This window comes from Camponotus floridanus, unplaced genomic scaffold (assembly GCF_003227725.1).
Source record: "Camponotus floridanus strain SB8 unplaced genomic scaffold, Cflo_v7.5 scaffold179, whole genome shotgun sequence".
NCBI lineage: Eukaryota > Metazoa > Arthropoda > Insecta > Hymenoptera > Formicidae > Camponotus > Camponotus floridanus.
Window position 1 is genome coordinate 105,391 of NW_020229302.1, and position 15,743 is coordinate 121,133.

Sequence of the window (15,743 nt, forward strand, 5' to 3'; positions counted from 1 at the left end):
ATTTTCAAAATATTTGCCTGTTAAAATTAAAATGAATCACCCTGTATAATATATATATATATATATATATATATATATATATATAAAATAAAATTAACAAAAAGTTTGATTAAACTATTTTAATTAGATAGATACATAATTGATGGAAACTAATTATTATGATAAAAATATTTCTCATTGCTAAACCTTATAAGAATAATGATTTGTTTGCAGCTGACTGAATTAATCAAAACCAAAATTAGAAGTCCAGCTTTCCAGTTCTCATTCATTCGCTCTACTTGATTACATTTCGATTTACTTTGCAATTAGCGAATATTATCGGACGACGAGATTCACCGTTTTCTAATTAGGATCTATTGAATGACGAATAAAGCTTTTCGTATTTTAAACTTATATTTATAATTAGAGATGTAAATAGAAAAGAAACAAAAAATGTTTTTCTTCCCATAAAGTTTTGATATTTTTGTGAAAAAAGCAAGTCTCGTTTTTATTTTCCAATTCTTTTTTCTCAGATATTTAAGATATTTTTGACTATTGCAAGTTGATTTTTTATCATAACCTTTTAGATGACAGATTTAAATTAACAACATCAACGTAGATTGCATTCCAATTGTCTATATGTTATGACGCTAAAATATTTCTTAATGTTAAACCTTAAGAAGAATAATGGTCTGCTTGCGGTTGACCGCAGTAAATTGCAATCAATAGAACACCAAAATTAGAAATGTCAATAGGCTTTAGAGTTGTAAAGTTTATTATTTTTTATTATTATTATTTTTAATTAAATAAATTCTTTGAAAACAAATCAAAATTAAACTTGAATGAGTTGTCTTTATAAATGACAGATTTAAATTAATCAACGTAGATTGCATTCCAATTGTCTATATGTTATGACGCTAAAATATTTCTTAATGTTAAACCTTAAGAAGAATAATGGTCTGCTTGCGGTTGACCGCAGCAAATTGCAATCAATAGAACAACAAAATTAGAAATGTCAATAGGCTTTAGAGTTGTAAAGTTATTATTTTTAATTAAATAAATTCTTTGAAAACAAATCAAAATAGAACTTGAATGAGTTGTCTTTATAAATAATAAAAACACGATTTATATAATTTTTAAAAATTTACTTTTATCACTATTTTAATATAATATAAAAAACTAAAGTTCTTATATTTTTAATTTTTTTTCAAGAGTAATTTTAATAAATTGAAGAGATTTTTAGGATTAATATTAAATACGATATAATTCGAAAAATTTTCAATTAAAATGCATAATAAAATTTGTTGTATAATTGAAAATTATTCATATCGCATTTGATGTAATTACTGCAAAAATTAATTCAATAAAATTACTTCTGAAGATAGATAAATTAGAAACTATAAGAATTTTATTTTTTTATTATATTATATTATATTAAGAGAAGAATATAAAGAAAAATATGTTAATAATATTATTATTATATTTTATATTATTATAATATTTAACAAATAATGAAAAAAAATCAAATTTTCTGTTAGAAAAAAAAACAGTTTTTAGAAGAAAAAAAAACAGATCTTTATAACTGTACTCACAATCTTGCTGACAGATGAAGCTGAGTAGTACTGATTGTGAGTTCGAGAGTGGCCAAGAATACGATAGATTTTTATTTGATAATAATTCGTACGTACACATTCGTACGTACATATATGTATTATCAATATTGCACAGCCATCATCCGTTTCAGCCGAGGATGTAGTCATCGATCAATAATGATGTCTATCATTCTTAAGTAAGTTTTGTACTCATTGGTGATCGAAATGAAAACTCAAAAGACACGATCGATAATCACTGATCAATCAGCCCCAATATCTGTTGCAAAATGCTGTTTATAATTCAACATAATATTTAGATCAGATATCTTTTGCCATGGATTATTTATCATTTTTACGACGCATTTTACATTTTATTTTAGAGATTGAATTCTCATTAAATTCGTTTTTATTCTTGAAAAATTTCTTAGCGATAGGATAGGTCGCATTATATACTATTGTTCAACGTACATAATAATTGTTATATAATTTGGCACCATTGTTTGGTATCGTTGGCATCTTTCCTTTNAAATAATTTATTTAATAATTTGGATTGAATTTATCCAATAATCTTGTTGAAATTCAAAATACTAAACAGACTTTCGAAATTAGATGGAATAAATTTTAGACGACTTTGTGCTGCTAAATTTAATATTAACGAGAAATTTGATATTTAACAGGAAGAAATTAATCAGATTCATCTAGTAATTCTTACAAGAATTCTGGTTCGTTCATTTTCCAACAGACATATTGGTTGAATCTACCAGAATTCTAATTAATGCAACCAGATTTTTTCTCAGTGCATATTTTTATTCCCTTATATATGTCTATATAGATTTCATATCATTGATAAAAACAGATTTTAAAAAGTAAAAACTGTTTCAGTTGAATCTCAAAGTGATGGCGAAATAGTCGTGGAAAAAATTTTCAGAACAGAAATATATCTTCAAGAGCTCATTAGCCGAGAAGTACCTTCCTAATCATGGCGCCGCTCACAAGCTCCTCATCGCTATTGCGTACTTCAATACACTTGCTGCTACATAAGTATTGTAACAGTGGTAAGCGATACTTGCCGCAGAAATCAACGAACTTGATGTGCTCCACCCGATTATTGAAGAAAACTCCTGCATAAAAAAATAAATCGGTATTGATGCAAGAACTGATCGTAAATGTATAAATATGATAATTTCAAATTTAAATAAATTAAAATTGCACATTTTTGAAAACCTATCAAACGTTATAGGAGGTGTGTAAGACTGCGAAGGAAATACGACGAAAGTACTTGAAAAACTTGGGTATTCTTAGCATTATATTCATAGGATGTCTACTCATATAAATCTTGTAAAAAATTTCCTGATCTTTCAGATATTTTTATATAGATAAATCTCAGGTAAAAAAGACTATTTTAAAGATTTTTTTGATACAACTTTCTCTAAAATAAGTTTTTTTGTTTACGTTTCCTAACGCTTTTCACGTATACGAAATACAGAGTCACTTAAGTTTGAAATTGCTGGATATATAAATGTATTTAAAAAAAACTGAACATCCATTCGTAAGATAAATATTTTACATAATATTTTTTTCTTTCACTGAGAATTAAAATAAAGAATATGTAATATTTAATATTTTGTTAAAATATTGAATATGTAAATAGAAACACAACAAAATTATCACATAAATAATTTTATATTAAAATTTCGCATAATTTCAAAAGAGCATAACTCCGTCAAAAATTGTATCTGAATATTTTTTTCTCAAGATTGAAAAAAAATTCTCTACTTCAAAAAATATTTGTTAGATTTTTAATTTATCTTTGCCTCCTTTCCCCCCTTTCTCCATCTATTCAAAAGTAAAGGCGCGTATTGTATACAAAAAATTGCATAGAATCAATTTTTGAATACAATTCTGTGAAATCAATTTTCCTCCTGGTGGTAAGCATCGGATAATGCTAATGTTGGCGGTAGTTGAACAAAAATGTACGACTACTTTAATACGTCATTACTCTGCGAAAAAAAATCGTATACTTCATTTTTTTATTTATAAAGAAAAGACCATATTTTATGATAGTTATCATGAAAGTGCGAAAAAAATTGATTCCACTTCGAATACATCAAACTATAATTTTTTATGTATATGTCCTTATTTTTTAAAATATAAAGGGAGGGCAGGAATAAATTAAAAATTTAATAAATACTTTTTTAAAATAAAGACTTCATTTTTGAGAAAGAAAAAAATTATGATAAATATTTACCTTTACAGGCCAGCCAAATGACATATATTGTCAAGGTCATTGCCCTGAGACATCCAAAAGTTTTAGACGTCGCTCGTTTATTAAAAAGTTATAAACAAAAAAAGTTTTATAAATATTTGTTAGAGTATCAGAATATAAACCAACATTCATATTGCGCGCCATAATATTTTCTGAGTTATTTAGCCGTTCCAGAACTTTTGCTCTACCCTGTATATATATATATATATATATATATATATATATATATATATATACAATATATACAGGGTGAGTGCAGGGTTAATGCTGTGTCAATCTTTTTATCATGCAGGAGATTACCGACTGCATAATAAATTAATCGGTACATAAATGTCAATTATTTGAATCGACTGTATCTAAGATCCGAATATAATGTGTACAATTAAAAAGCAAATTAAAAGCTGAAATTATGTAGTATGGATATTATTATTATTATTATTATTAAAGCTACATATTTATTATTATTATTATTACTATTATACATATTATATTTGGGCCGTCGATTCAAATAATTGACACTTATGTACCGATCATTTTTTTATGCAGTCGGTAATCTCCCGCATGATGAAAAGATTGACACAAGCATTAAAACTCAAAACTCACCACCCACTATATATATATACAGGGTGAATCATAATGGTTGTAACAACCTTTTACCATTAGAAATCAATTACCGACTGCAACTGTAATCAATCGAATAATTCATAGATGACAGCTGCTTGGATCGACCGTGTCTGCAGTAACGTACAAGCGAAATACTGTGAATCAAATAATATACATATTCTATGCATACTTTTCTAATATATTTAACTCTTTTATGTACATATTTTTCTTTCTATACGGTTTTTTTTTAATAACGCGATTTCTTATTATTGTCAAATGTATCTGCCACATAAAAAGAGATATCTTTTGCATTCGTGTATTTTTTAATACGATTTTTTTTAAATAATGGTATTTTAATACATAGAATTTGACGGCGATTTTTTCCATTCTTACACAAATCATTTTAACGTGTAAAAAGAGTTGGATTGGTAAACGATACAAAAGTATTCTTTTTTTATAAAAAAAATGCGTAATTCTACTTTCTACAAGAAATATTCTGCTGTAGATATTAAGAATGTAAAAGTTATAACTTAGAAAATTAATAATAAGCAAATTCTATGTATTAAAACAAACAAATTCTATGTATTAAAAAACCATTATTTAAAAAAAAATCGTATAAAAAATACACGAATGCAAAAGATATCTCTTTTTATGTGGCAGATACGTTTCACAATAATAAGAAATCGCGTTATTAGAAAAAAAACCGTGTAGAAAGAAAAATATGTACATAAAAAAGTTAAATATATTAGAAAAGTATGCATAGAATATGTATATTATTTGATTCACAGTATTTAACTCGCTTGTACGTTACTGCAGACACGGTCGATCCAAGCAGCTGTCATCTATGAATCATTCAATTGATTACAGTTGCAGTCGGTAATTGATCTCTAATGGTAAAAGGTTGTTACAACCATTATGATTCACCCTGTATATATATACAGGGTGAGTTTTGAGTTTTAATCTCCCGTATGATAAAAAGATTGACACAAGCATTAAAACTCAAAACTCACCCTGTATATATATATATATATATATATATATATATATATATATACAGGGTGAGTTTTGAGTTTTAATGCTTGTGTCAATCTTTTTATTTACTTTTTTATTTGTTGAGAAAGCTTAAAAAATTATTTTAAATTTCTTGAATTATTATTAAATTACTATTTATATATTATGATTTTTATATTATATCCTTTTATTATATCCTGTTGAGTTTATAAAGCAACTATATACTCGTAATGTTATATTATCGCTGCTCTCTCCTATTATTTGTCACGTGATCATATTGAAATAAGAAAATAAATGAAAAACAGAGAGCGTAATATTTTGCGTTGATGTTTTTTGGTACAACATGTTTGATAAAGGTTGGACTAACATTTATGAGGATGATAGAGTGCAATAAACTGAATAGAAAAGCTTTTTGTAATTTTCGTAATAATTAATGAAATATTAATTGAAAAAGACTGGCGAATGAACACGCGTTCTGCACGATTAGGCTGAGGAATGAGTGTTCTATGTCAACGACGAATGTCAACGAAAAGACCGTGCATTCTCCGATTTTTATCTTTTCGTTGCCATGCGACATTGCTGTCAACATACTTAGAACACACATCTATGATCTAGCTGTACGAAAAACATGCTTTTTTGCCAATCATTTTAAATTAATATTTCGATAATTATTGTAAATATTATAAAATGGTAAAGTCCTTTTTTGTTCAATTTATTGTTTTCTACCCACTCACGAGAATTGGTCCAATCTTTATTAAACATCCAGTTTATATCATGTATTTATATGTACTTTCAAATTCACTGCATTTAAAAAACACATGTTACTACTAAAACTACTTTATTTTGTAATGAAATGAAAATACACTAACTACATTTTTTTGTAAATCACACGTCATGAAGTTTTTGTGAATGTGAATGCAGGAAAACATTTTTTCATGTACGAGGTGTGTTCAAAAAAAAAGGTGACTTTTTATTTTTCTCGAAAAATATTTATTTATTCATCAATATCTATTTTGTCCCCTTCAAAGTAATCCCCCTCAGATATTATACACTTGTGCCAGCGCTTTTTCCAATCCTCGAAGCACTTTTGATATGCGCTTTTTGATATGGTCTCGAGTTTTTCCAGCGATGCGGTCTTTATCTCTTCAATCGTGGTAAATCTCTGTCCTTTCATGAGTCTTTTCAGTTTTGGGAACAAGAAAAAGTCGCAGGGGGCCAAGTCCGGTGAATACGGTGGTTGAGGCATGGTTACAGTGTTGACTTTGGCCAAAAAATCACGAACAAGCAACGACGTGTGAACTGGCACATTATCGTGGTGCAATATCCATGCCAAAACACCCGAAAAAATTGCATGGCATGAGCCAACCGATATGCCGACATCCTCAGCAACTTCTCTAATAGTAATTCGACGATTCTCCATAACAATTTTCTTCACTGCTTCGACGTTGTCATCGGTTGTTGATGTGCTGGGGCGTCCAGGGCGGGCATCGTCATTAACATCTTCTCGACCTTCTGTGAAGAGTTTGTACCACTTGTAAACATTTTTTTTGCTCAGAGTAGACTCGCCAAATGCCGCAGTCAACATTTCAAGTACGTCAGAGCACTTAATTTTATTTTTCACACAAAATTTAATACAGGAGATAAAGACCGCATCGCTGGAAGAGTTGGAGACCATACCAAAAAGCGCATATCAAAAGTGCTTCGAGGATTGGAAAAAGCGCTGGCACAAGTTTATAATATCTGAGGGGGATTACTTTGAAGGGGACAAAATAGATATTGATGAATAAATAAATATTTTTCGAGAAAAATAAAAAGTCACCTTTTTTTTTGAACACACCTCGTATACATTATAGAGGTGTTATTTAATTATTTTAAATATTTTGAACCCTAACAGCACATGTAGATATTGAGAATGTTTGAAGAATATCGCAAAAGTACAATGCATATTCTCAGAACATTCGAGATACATACTATACAGGGTGTCAGGAAATTTTTCGCAGTCCCGAAGTGTGAATGTAGATTGACTCAAATTAAAAAGGAAGATACTATTTTGTGATATTTGCAATAATTAACGAAAAATTAATTAAAGAAAATCGATTTTTCGTTAATTATTGCAAATATCGCATAGAACTTTCCTTTTTAATTTGAGCCAATCTATCTTCATACTTCAGGACTGCGAAAAATTTCCTGACACCCTGTATATATTCGAGATATATACTAAAAATGCTCTAATGTCCGCCTATTTTGGTTAATAGCAAATACTGAGAATATCTTGTAGTGTATACTAGAGATATCTATAGAATGTTAACGGTATATCTCTTGTATGTATTATATGTATATATATATATATATATATATATATATATATATCATATACTATATTCATATATGTAATAGAAATACTTTTAATAAATGCAGTAAACGCACACACACTATTTCTCATTTTAATTTTAAATAATCTGTTTAATATTCTGAATCCCAACAAGGAATCCAGATTACTAAACAAATGAAAAATTTTAATCAAGTCAGTTTATTATAAATTAAACTGACTAAAAAGAAGAAACTTTGGAACTCATGTTAGTATCAGTACTTTATGTCCATTTCATCAAAAATTAAGTACGAGTTTGATGGCGCGCGTAGCAGCAAAATGAAGAAACACATGCAATATTATAGAGTATCCTGAAAATATACGAGAAAGAATATATTAATATGAGATATTCAAAGTATATTCTAAGAATATATGAAAAATAATATACAACAAGAGATGTTATGGGAATATTCCCAGTATATTACATCTGTAACTATTCTCATATATAAATATACAGTATGAGTATAGAATATTCGAATATCATGTGCTGTGTGGGGAATCATCAGATATTTTTCAAAATGCAAAACTTTGATAATTTGACATCTAAAAATGTTTAATATAAGTTTAAAAAGATATATTAATTATAAAATTAAAAGTAAAATAACTCAAATATAATTTAATATTAAATGTTTTAGGGTACAATAGTTTTTGAGTTATAAGCGATCAAAGTTTGCCAATGATATCACATAAAAAGCTAGAAGAAAAAGCTTTATGTGATTACTAGATACATAACAAAGTATTAGAAGGGGCATTTTCAAATAACAATAACTGTATATAAGTGTATATTTAATGATATTTTTAATACTTTTTAAGATAATGAGAAAATAATTATGTTACTACTCTCAATTCGGGAATAATGCGTAATCAGATCTTCGTAATTATTGTTTGTTTGTAACGCAATTGATATTTTATGAAATCATCGGAATCAAATATTGTCCTTATTATAAAGTTTTGTTTATTCTTTTATACATTTCTTTTTATTCATTTCTTTTTTTAATGGAATAAAAATATCGTCACAAGCTTCTTTGTCTTTTACTCACTTTCTCTAATAACATAACGTAATTATGTTGCAAATATATATTACAAAATGACATAAAGATACTTGTGATTTAGAAAGAAAATTTGATTTGGGATTGAAGAAAAATCTGAAGTTCTTAGAACAAAAGAGAAATTGATTATCTTACATCTATGTTGAATTATTATGATGTTCAAAAATATTTACCTTTGCATTTGGGATTGACACAATGGTGAGCACTGTTAAGATACTGCACTAGATTGCGCGGTAGAGTCTCATCATCATAGCGAACGTCGCTGATTTTGATGACACGCGCCGCTAGTTCCAATAATGTCGGCGGATTGTGCGTCATGTCAGATACGAATCTCACCACCAGCGGATTGTCTCGTAGAGATAGCTAGGTAAAGCGTATAAAATTCATTGCATATTATGCTTATTTAATATGTAGAATGTTCCTAAACATGTGCGAAACATTTCGGAAGGTGATTCCTTAGATAATTTCTTGAAAAGAAGGTTTATATATCAATGTCCTAAACGGTATAGCTTTTGAATTATATAAATTTGAATTATAAATTTAAAATGAAGAAAATGAAATTTCAAAAAATATATTTTGAAACAATATTAAATAAAATTATAGAAATTATTGGAAATGACGACCTTGAATCTGCTCTCTTCCTCATGAGAATGAGGAATATGTTCAAAAATATTAAGTATATTATAGATTATTTGGCATAATAATCACTATGTGATTCTTCAATTTAAGGTAAGATTCCAGGAAAAAATTCAAGAGATTCAATTCTGGGACTGAGCGAATCAAGACCTGTCAATATTTTTAAAATTTTAACATTCTATGTATATCTCAAAAACTATATCATTTAGGACAATAATATATATAACCTGAATAACTTTTCTTCAAAAATTTATTTAAGAGAGCACTTCCGAATTTTTTCGTACATATTTTTTGAGTGTTTAACAGCGTTCTGTATATTAATTGTTAAAATAATTCAAACATTTTTTATTTTTTAATAAAATAATATCGAATGAAATAATTGTCAATCAAATTATCTATTTATAATTCTAATGGAATACTGTTATATTGATGTTATAATTGAATGACGTAACATTATCAATTTTACTAACAGATAATTAGCAAAAATAGATAACACGTGAAATAAAATTTATTTGTTCAGTTTCTCTCTTTTCATTATATAGTTGCAGACTAATTTAATTATGATATGAGAAAATAATTGGAAATAAATTATTTGTGACTTACTTCCGTTAAACATTTCAATTTTATTATTTCGGTAGGCAATGTCCGTAATCTATTTTTATGAAGTGATAAAGTTTTTAAATTCGTTAAATTGGCTATCGAACTTGGCAAACTCTCTAGCATATTATCACAAAGTACAAGAGCTTGTAGGGTTTTGAGTTGACCGAGAGTGGATGGTACCTCTGTTAATCTATTATCTCCCATTGATAAAATTCGTAATCTTTAACAAATCATATCCGATATCATAAAATTAATAAATTATCTTTTATATAAAACAGTATAAATAAAACACAATTATTTAAATTATTTTTACAAGTAAAGATAGAAAAAATTGAATTTCATATATTTCAAATTTGCTTTTTATCTCTCTTTAATATTATAACAATTTTCAAATTCTAAAATTTTATATAATAAATGTTTATGTCTTTTTGTTATTTATGTCTTACGTTTTTTTCTTATAAAAAATATTTTAGAGGTTGCTTTTAATTATAGAAATGCTTAAAATTAACAATTAAAGAGTTTCATAAGCATTTAAAATATTAATATAACAAAATGAAGAAGCAAATATATCAAATAAATAAATGATAATTAGTAAATTATTTTTATGATTAATTTCTAATAAATTAATTTTTAAAGTAATGAAGAGAAAACACATAAATTTTATTATATATCGTAATTAATTGCATTAAAATTATTTTTAGCTTAATACAATAATATATTACAATAGTTATAAACATAATGTCAGGATGTCAGGAAAATTTTTGCAGAAGTAAGAAAGTAGATTGGTTCAAATTAAGAAGTAAGAACCTCTACTGTTTTGTGGTATTTGCAATAATTAACGAAAAATTAAAGAAGATCAGCCTCTCTGCGTGAGTAGAAGCGCGTGGCGACGAGAGTTCGTCCCACTAAGTTAACTTAATTTTCATTAAGTATCTTCCGAGTTATGAGGCTTGAAATAATTTCTTAATTTTACATAAATCGTAAAATATCTTGTAAAATATTCATTTTTCGATTATCTTACTTGAATACTTTTATGTACAAAATAATAAGAGGAATCAATTGGTGTAAAGAAAAACCATAGTTGTTTTTAAGAAAAAAATATATAATTTGCAATTAACAATTACATATCTTTATTTAAACATACAAACATTACAACTATGCGCTTTCTTTACACCAATTAATTCCTCTTATTATTTTGTGTATAACAGTATTGAGGTAAGATCATCGAAAAATGAATATTTTACGAGATAATTTATAGTTCATATAAAATTAAAGAATCATTTCAAGCTTCATAAAAGAAGCACTTAATGGAAAAGATACTTTAGTATAGTGTTTTGAAAAGTTCACGAGATAAACAACAAGAATATGCAATGAACAATAGAGGATTCTGTTTAAAAAAATAAAGTTGAACTTTATATTATCTTGGCATATTCACTCAAGGTCAAACAAATGACATCATCTTATATTTTCCTTCAAATGAAACAATTTTTGTTTGAAACATTTTTTCGGATTTTTCATATTTTTCGAGATATTTACTTGGAGCAATTAAAATAAAATAACCTATATATCACATTATGTTTATTTAGCCAGAACTCATTTTAACGCAATTAATTACGATATATAATAAAATTTATGTGTTTTCTCTTTATTACTTCAAAAACTAATTTATTAGAAATTAATCATAAAAATAATTTACTATTTCTCATTTATTTAGTCAATATATTTATTTCTCCATTTTACTATATTCTATATATATATATTATATTAATAAATGAATTTTATAAGTTGTTTATAATCATTAATATTAAAATTTATTAAAAGTCGTAGTTACCTTTGTAATTTCCAGATATCTTTGCTAATCTCATTGATACGATTACCACCCAAATAAAGGTATCTCAAAAGAGCTAGATCGAGTACTTGATTAGGAAATTCCGTGAGTCTATTGCCGCTTAAATTGAGTTCTCTCAAGTTAGCTAAATTTTCGAAATCTTTAGCTAATCCATCATTGGTCAGATTGTTATGTTTTGCGATCAAACAAGTCAAAGGGCAATCTTCCCAAAAATTTGGCAATTTGGTAAGGCCGCAATTTGAAATATCAAGAGAATTTAGACTGGTAAACCTATTGATACTGATAGGAAGAGTTGTGAGACGGTTTTGACTCAATAATAAAGTGTCCACGTGCTCCGGGTACTTGGTGTTAAGGAATTGCTTATCCATTATTTCATCATCCAGTGACAGATATGATAAATCCAATGTTCTCAAACTGTCCGAATCGCTGGAGTCCTCCGACGTATAGTTTTCCATAATTGAGCTTTAACATTTCAATCTTCTTATTCATTCATATTCGCTTTTATATAATGCTGAAATGGGCAATCAATTATTCAAATAAAAACATCTTATGTATATTTAAATAAATTTAAATATTTATAAGTATATATGTACGTGTTATAAATTACAAGCTTTTTGTAGAAAGATTACATTTACAAAGAATTTACACATATAATTGTTTTAGTGTTAAAACATTCATATTTATGATATATATGATAATGCATAAATATATTAATTTATTAATTTAATATTTTGTTTTATTGCAAATTTTCAAGTGTTTTTCAAAATAGTAAGAAAAAAAGCTAATATCAAAAAAAAAATGATAATTTTATGTAAAATCGCATCATCATTATCGTAATCAGACAAGTATGACGGAGAAATAGTGAAGTATAAACAGTCAAGTATTTTTCGTTGTTAATGAATAACATATGACGATGCGAATTTATGTTCAATATATTATCATATGTCCAACATATACTAAATCAATTATAAAGAGTGGATAAAATTTTAGAGAAATATTTATCTTGATATAAACAGTATAATTATTAGTCAAATGATTGTTATTACGAAACCGAACTATTAAGCATTTCTTAAAAATTATTCACAATTAAAAATAAAATAATTTGTCTTTTACTTGATATTTTCTTAATTATAATTAATATTATAATTAATATTAATATTAAACGCTATGATTTGTAGGCATGTATTCATGCACGTACATACATACATCACGCCATTATCATATGTTTATTAATGTGTGTAGAACAATTATCAGAAATCGATAAAATTCTGAAAAAAATTGCTATGGTAAATTACATTTTTGTTGATTAAATAATTTTTTTGTGTAAAAAAACTGTAAACATTTTATTTAAAATAATATAAGAAAAGTATTTTTTTTTAAATACTTTAGAATAGAATCAAATGTCTCTTTAATCACAAATAATTCAACATATTATAATATACATAATTTAGAGTAAATACATAATTTAGAGTGAATATATCATCATGATTATTATAACAAAATTATTATTATATTATATTATTATTATATATAACAAAATTATTATTATATTATTATATTATTATTATATTATTACATTATTATAATTCGCGCAATGATTATCTTGATGATAAAGAAGTAAAAAAATGTAAAAATGTTTTAATTTTTTTAATATAAAAACTTTGAAAAATTTTAAAAATAAAAAATTTGAATAATGAATTGAAAAGGTAAAAAATAAAAAATTTACAAAAATATAAAGGATATATGTTTTAATTCTATCCATAATTTTATTGGATAAAAGTTTACATAATTTATTTTTTTAAATATAAAGAAAATATTTGATATAAAAAGAAAGTTAGAAACATTAATTATATATTATTTTGTAAATTAAACAATGTAAAATATAAAAAGTGAAATGATGAAAAAAAAAGTATATAGATCATATTTAAAATGCGCGCGCTGCTACACGCGATTCAACAACGTGATCGACATCACGTTGTGTGATTGTGACTTGCGTGACATCACAAATTGCACAGAATGCTCTCACACTTACTTATTACTTGTCCACCAAAAGAGACAGTTCCGCTTGTTACCTCTGCTTAATTAACACTTTCGGAAGACACAATAAATGTATTTAGTTTTAGATGAACGGATTTTGTCGAACGCGGTTAGCACGAATGAAACGAAAACCAGCGACACTTGGCAGTCGGCAGCGCATGGATCACTCCGGTCCCATGATATCTGTGCTTTATCAGCGTTCTCGCCTTTATTTTCTTTATCGCCTATCATCGCAGCCGCCGCGTAAGTTGGTCTCCCCCCCACAAGCGTCGTAACCATTGACTAAATAATAATATAGAACCATTAAATAATAATATAGAACTATTGAACTGTACATGTACTTGTACATGTACATCTATTGGAATCAAGAGATGGAAGTATAATATATACAAGCTTTGCATAGACGCAAAATCATCAAGCGTAAAGAAATTGATTGATCCATTTTCTTATGAATTAATTAATTTCCTTATGCTTATGCAGTGTTTGCTGTAGATAATTTTAAAATTATCTAGATAAAGATAAAGATAAAAATCCGTAAATTTATCTTAGATGAGATAAAGATGATTTTGCTTTTACTTAATCTAGATGAAAGATGAGGTGATTATTGCGATAATCTAGATAATTATCTAGATATTTTTGTTTATTTTAGAAGACTATAAATATTTGTAAAAAATGTTACGCAGATTATAAATGGGATATTAAAATCATAAACACATATTCTTTCTCTTTTCCTAAAGAATATTTAAATAATAGCAAAAAGGTACATAAATGATATGATAAATATTTATTTATTAATTTATATTTATAATATATTTATAATATATTAATAATATAATAATAATATATTTATAATATATTAATAATAATAATATAAAAAATATATTTTAGATAATTTAGATAGATTTTTAGAAGCATACCTGGAAAACTTTTTTGCATAATGAAAACGTCATCTTAGACAATTTTTAGATAAGATGACATATATTTTTCATCTAAGATAAAGATAAAGATACTTTGTATTTCTTCATTTAGTTAAAAATAAAGATGAGCCATTTCTTTATCTAGATGATTATCTAGATAATTTTATCTAGATACCAGCAAACACTGTGCTTATACGCTTTAGAGATTTATAATCAAAGATACAGTAATCCATACCGTAAGATTGCAAAAACGTTGCATAGATCTAACATTGAAAACATTGTAATATTGCATAAAAGTTGCGAAATGTTTCTGTAACATTATTGCAAGCTTGCAGCAACGTTGAAATGTCCGCGTTTAAAAATATTACAATGTAAGATTATAGTAATATTATGTGCAATGTATTTGTAATATTAAAACGTGTTTTGCTACAAATGCAGACGTTTTAAATTTAATAAATGAACCTTGAAAATATAAAAAGATTTTAAGAAAGATAAAAAAAACGTTTTTAAAAAACGTCTATTAGTGTTTTTTTAAATGTTTTTTATTAAATATTTATCTCGATAATTTATATAAAATTATTTTACACAAATTCGATACCAGAATATTTTAAGACGTATAAATGGACTATTTCTTATTTACCAATCCAATTGAAAAAATCTGTTTAATATTTTGATTTCCTAATAAAGGATCCAGCTTATTAAATAATTTATTTTAAATTAACTTAGTGAGAAATGATCAAATATTCTATTTGATTTGTCATTTCTTACTGGGAAGTTAGTTTATCAGAAATTAAACTGATAAAAAAAAAGAAATATACTTTGATCTTACGTTAGTA

General features: G+C 26.2%; 2 protein-coding genes across 4 annotated transcripts in view; both read right to left on the reverse strand.

Annotated features, from left to right (window-relative positions):
- LOC105256706 (protein I'm not dead yet) overlaps positions 1–1,902 on the reverse strand; it is a 32,007-nt gene extending 30,105 nt beyond the window's left edge. Inside the window, exon 1 of the mRNA XM_025407489.1 lies at positions 1,572–1,902. The gene's annotated coding sequence lies outside the window, so the exon portion shown is untranslated. The remainder of the gene's footprint in view (positions 1–1,571) is intronic.
- A 454-nt stretch (positions 1,903–2,356) lies between these two features.
- Positions 2,357–14,243, reverse strand: LOC105249382 (leucine-rich repeat-containing protein 58). 3 transcript variants are annotated; one of them, XM_025407491.1, is made up of 5 exons: positions 13,986–14,239; positions 11,936–12,464; positions 10,108–10,324; positions 9,042–9,231; positions 2,357–2,692 (listed from the first exon to the last, which is right to left on the reverse strand). In XM_025407491.1, the coding sequence occupies exons 2-5, from the start codon at positions 12,406–12,408 to the stop codon at positions 2,526–2,528; spliced, it is 1,047 nt and encodes a 348-aa protein (XP_025263276.1). In that variant the 5' UTR covers positions 12,409–12,464; positions 13,986–14,239; the 3' UTR covers positions 2,357–2,525. The 3 variants fall into 3 exon arrangements, with proteins under 3 accessions (XP_025263276.1, XP_011253105.1, XP_011253106.1); XM_011254803.3 differs by having other exon boundaries at positions 11,936–12,415; positions 13,986–14,238; XM_011254804.3 differs by lacking the exon at positions 2,357–2,692 and adding an exon at positions 8,042–8,130 and having other exon boundaries at positions 11,936–12,415; positions 13,986–14,243.
- Between the last annotated feature and the right edge of the window lie 1,500 nt (positions 14,244–15,743).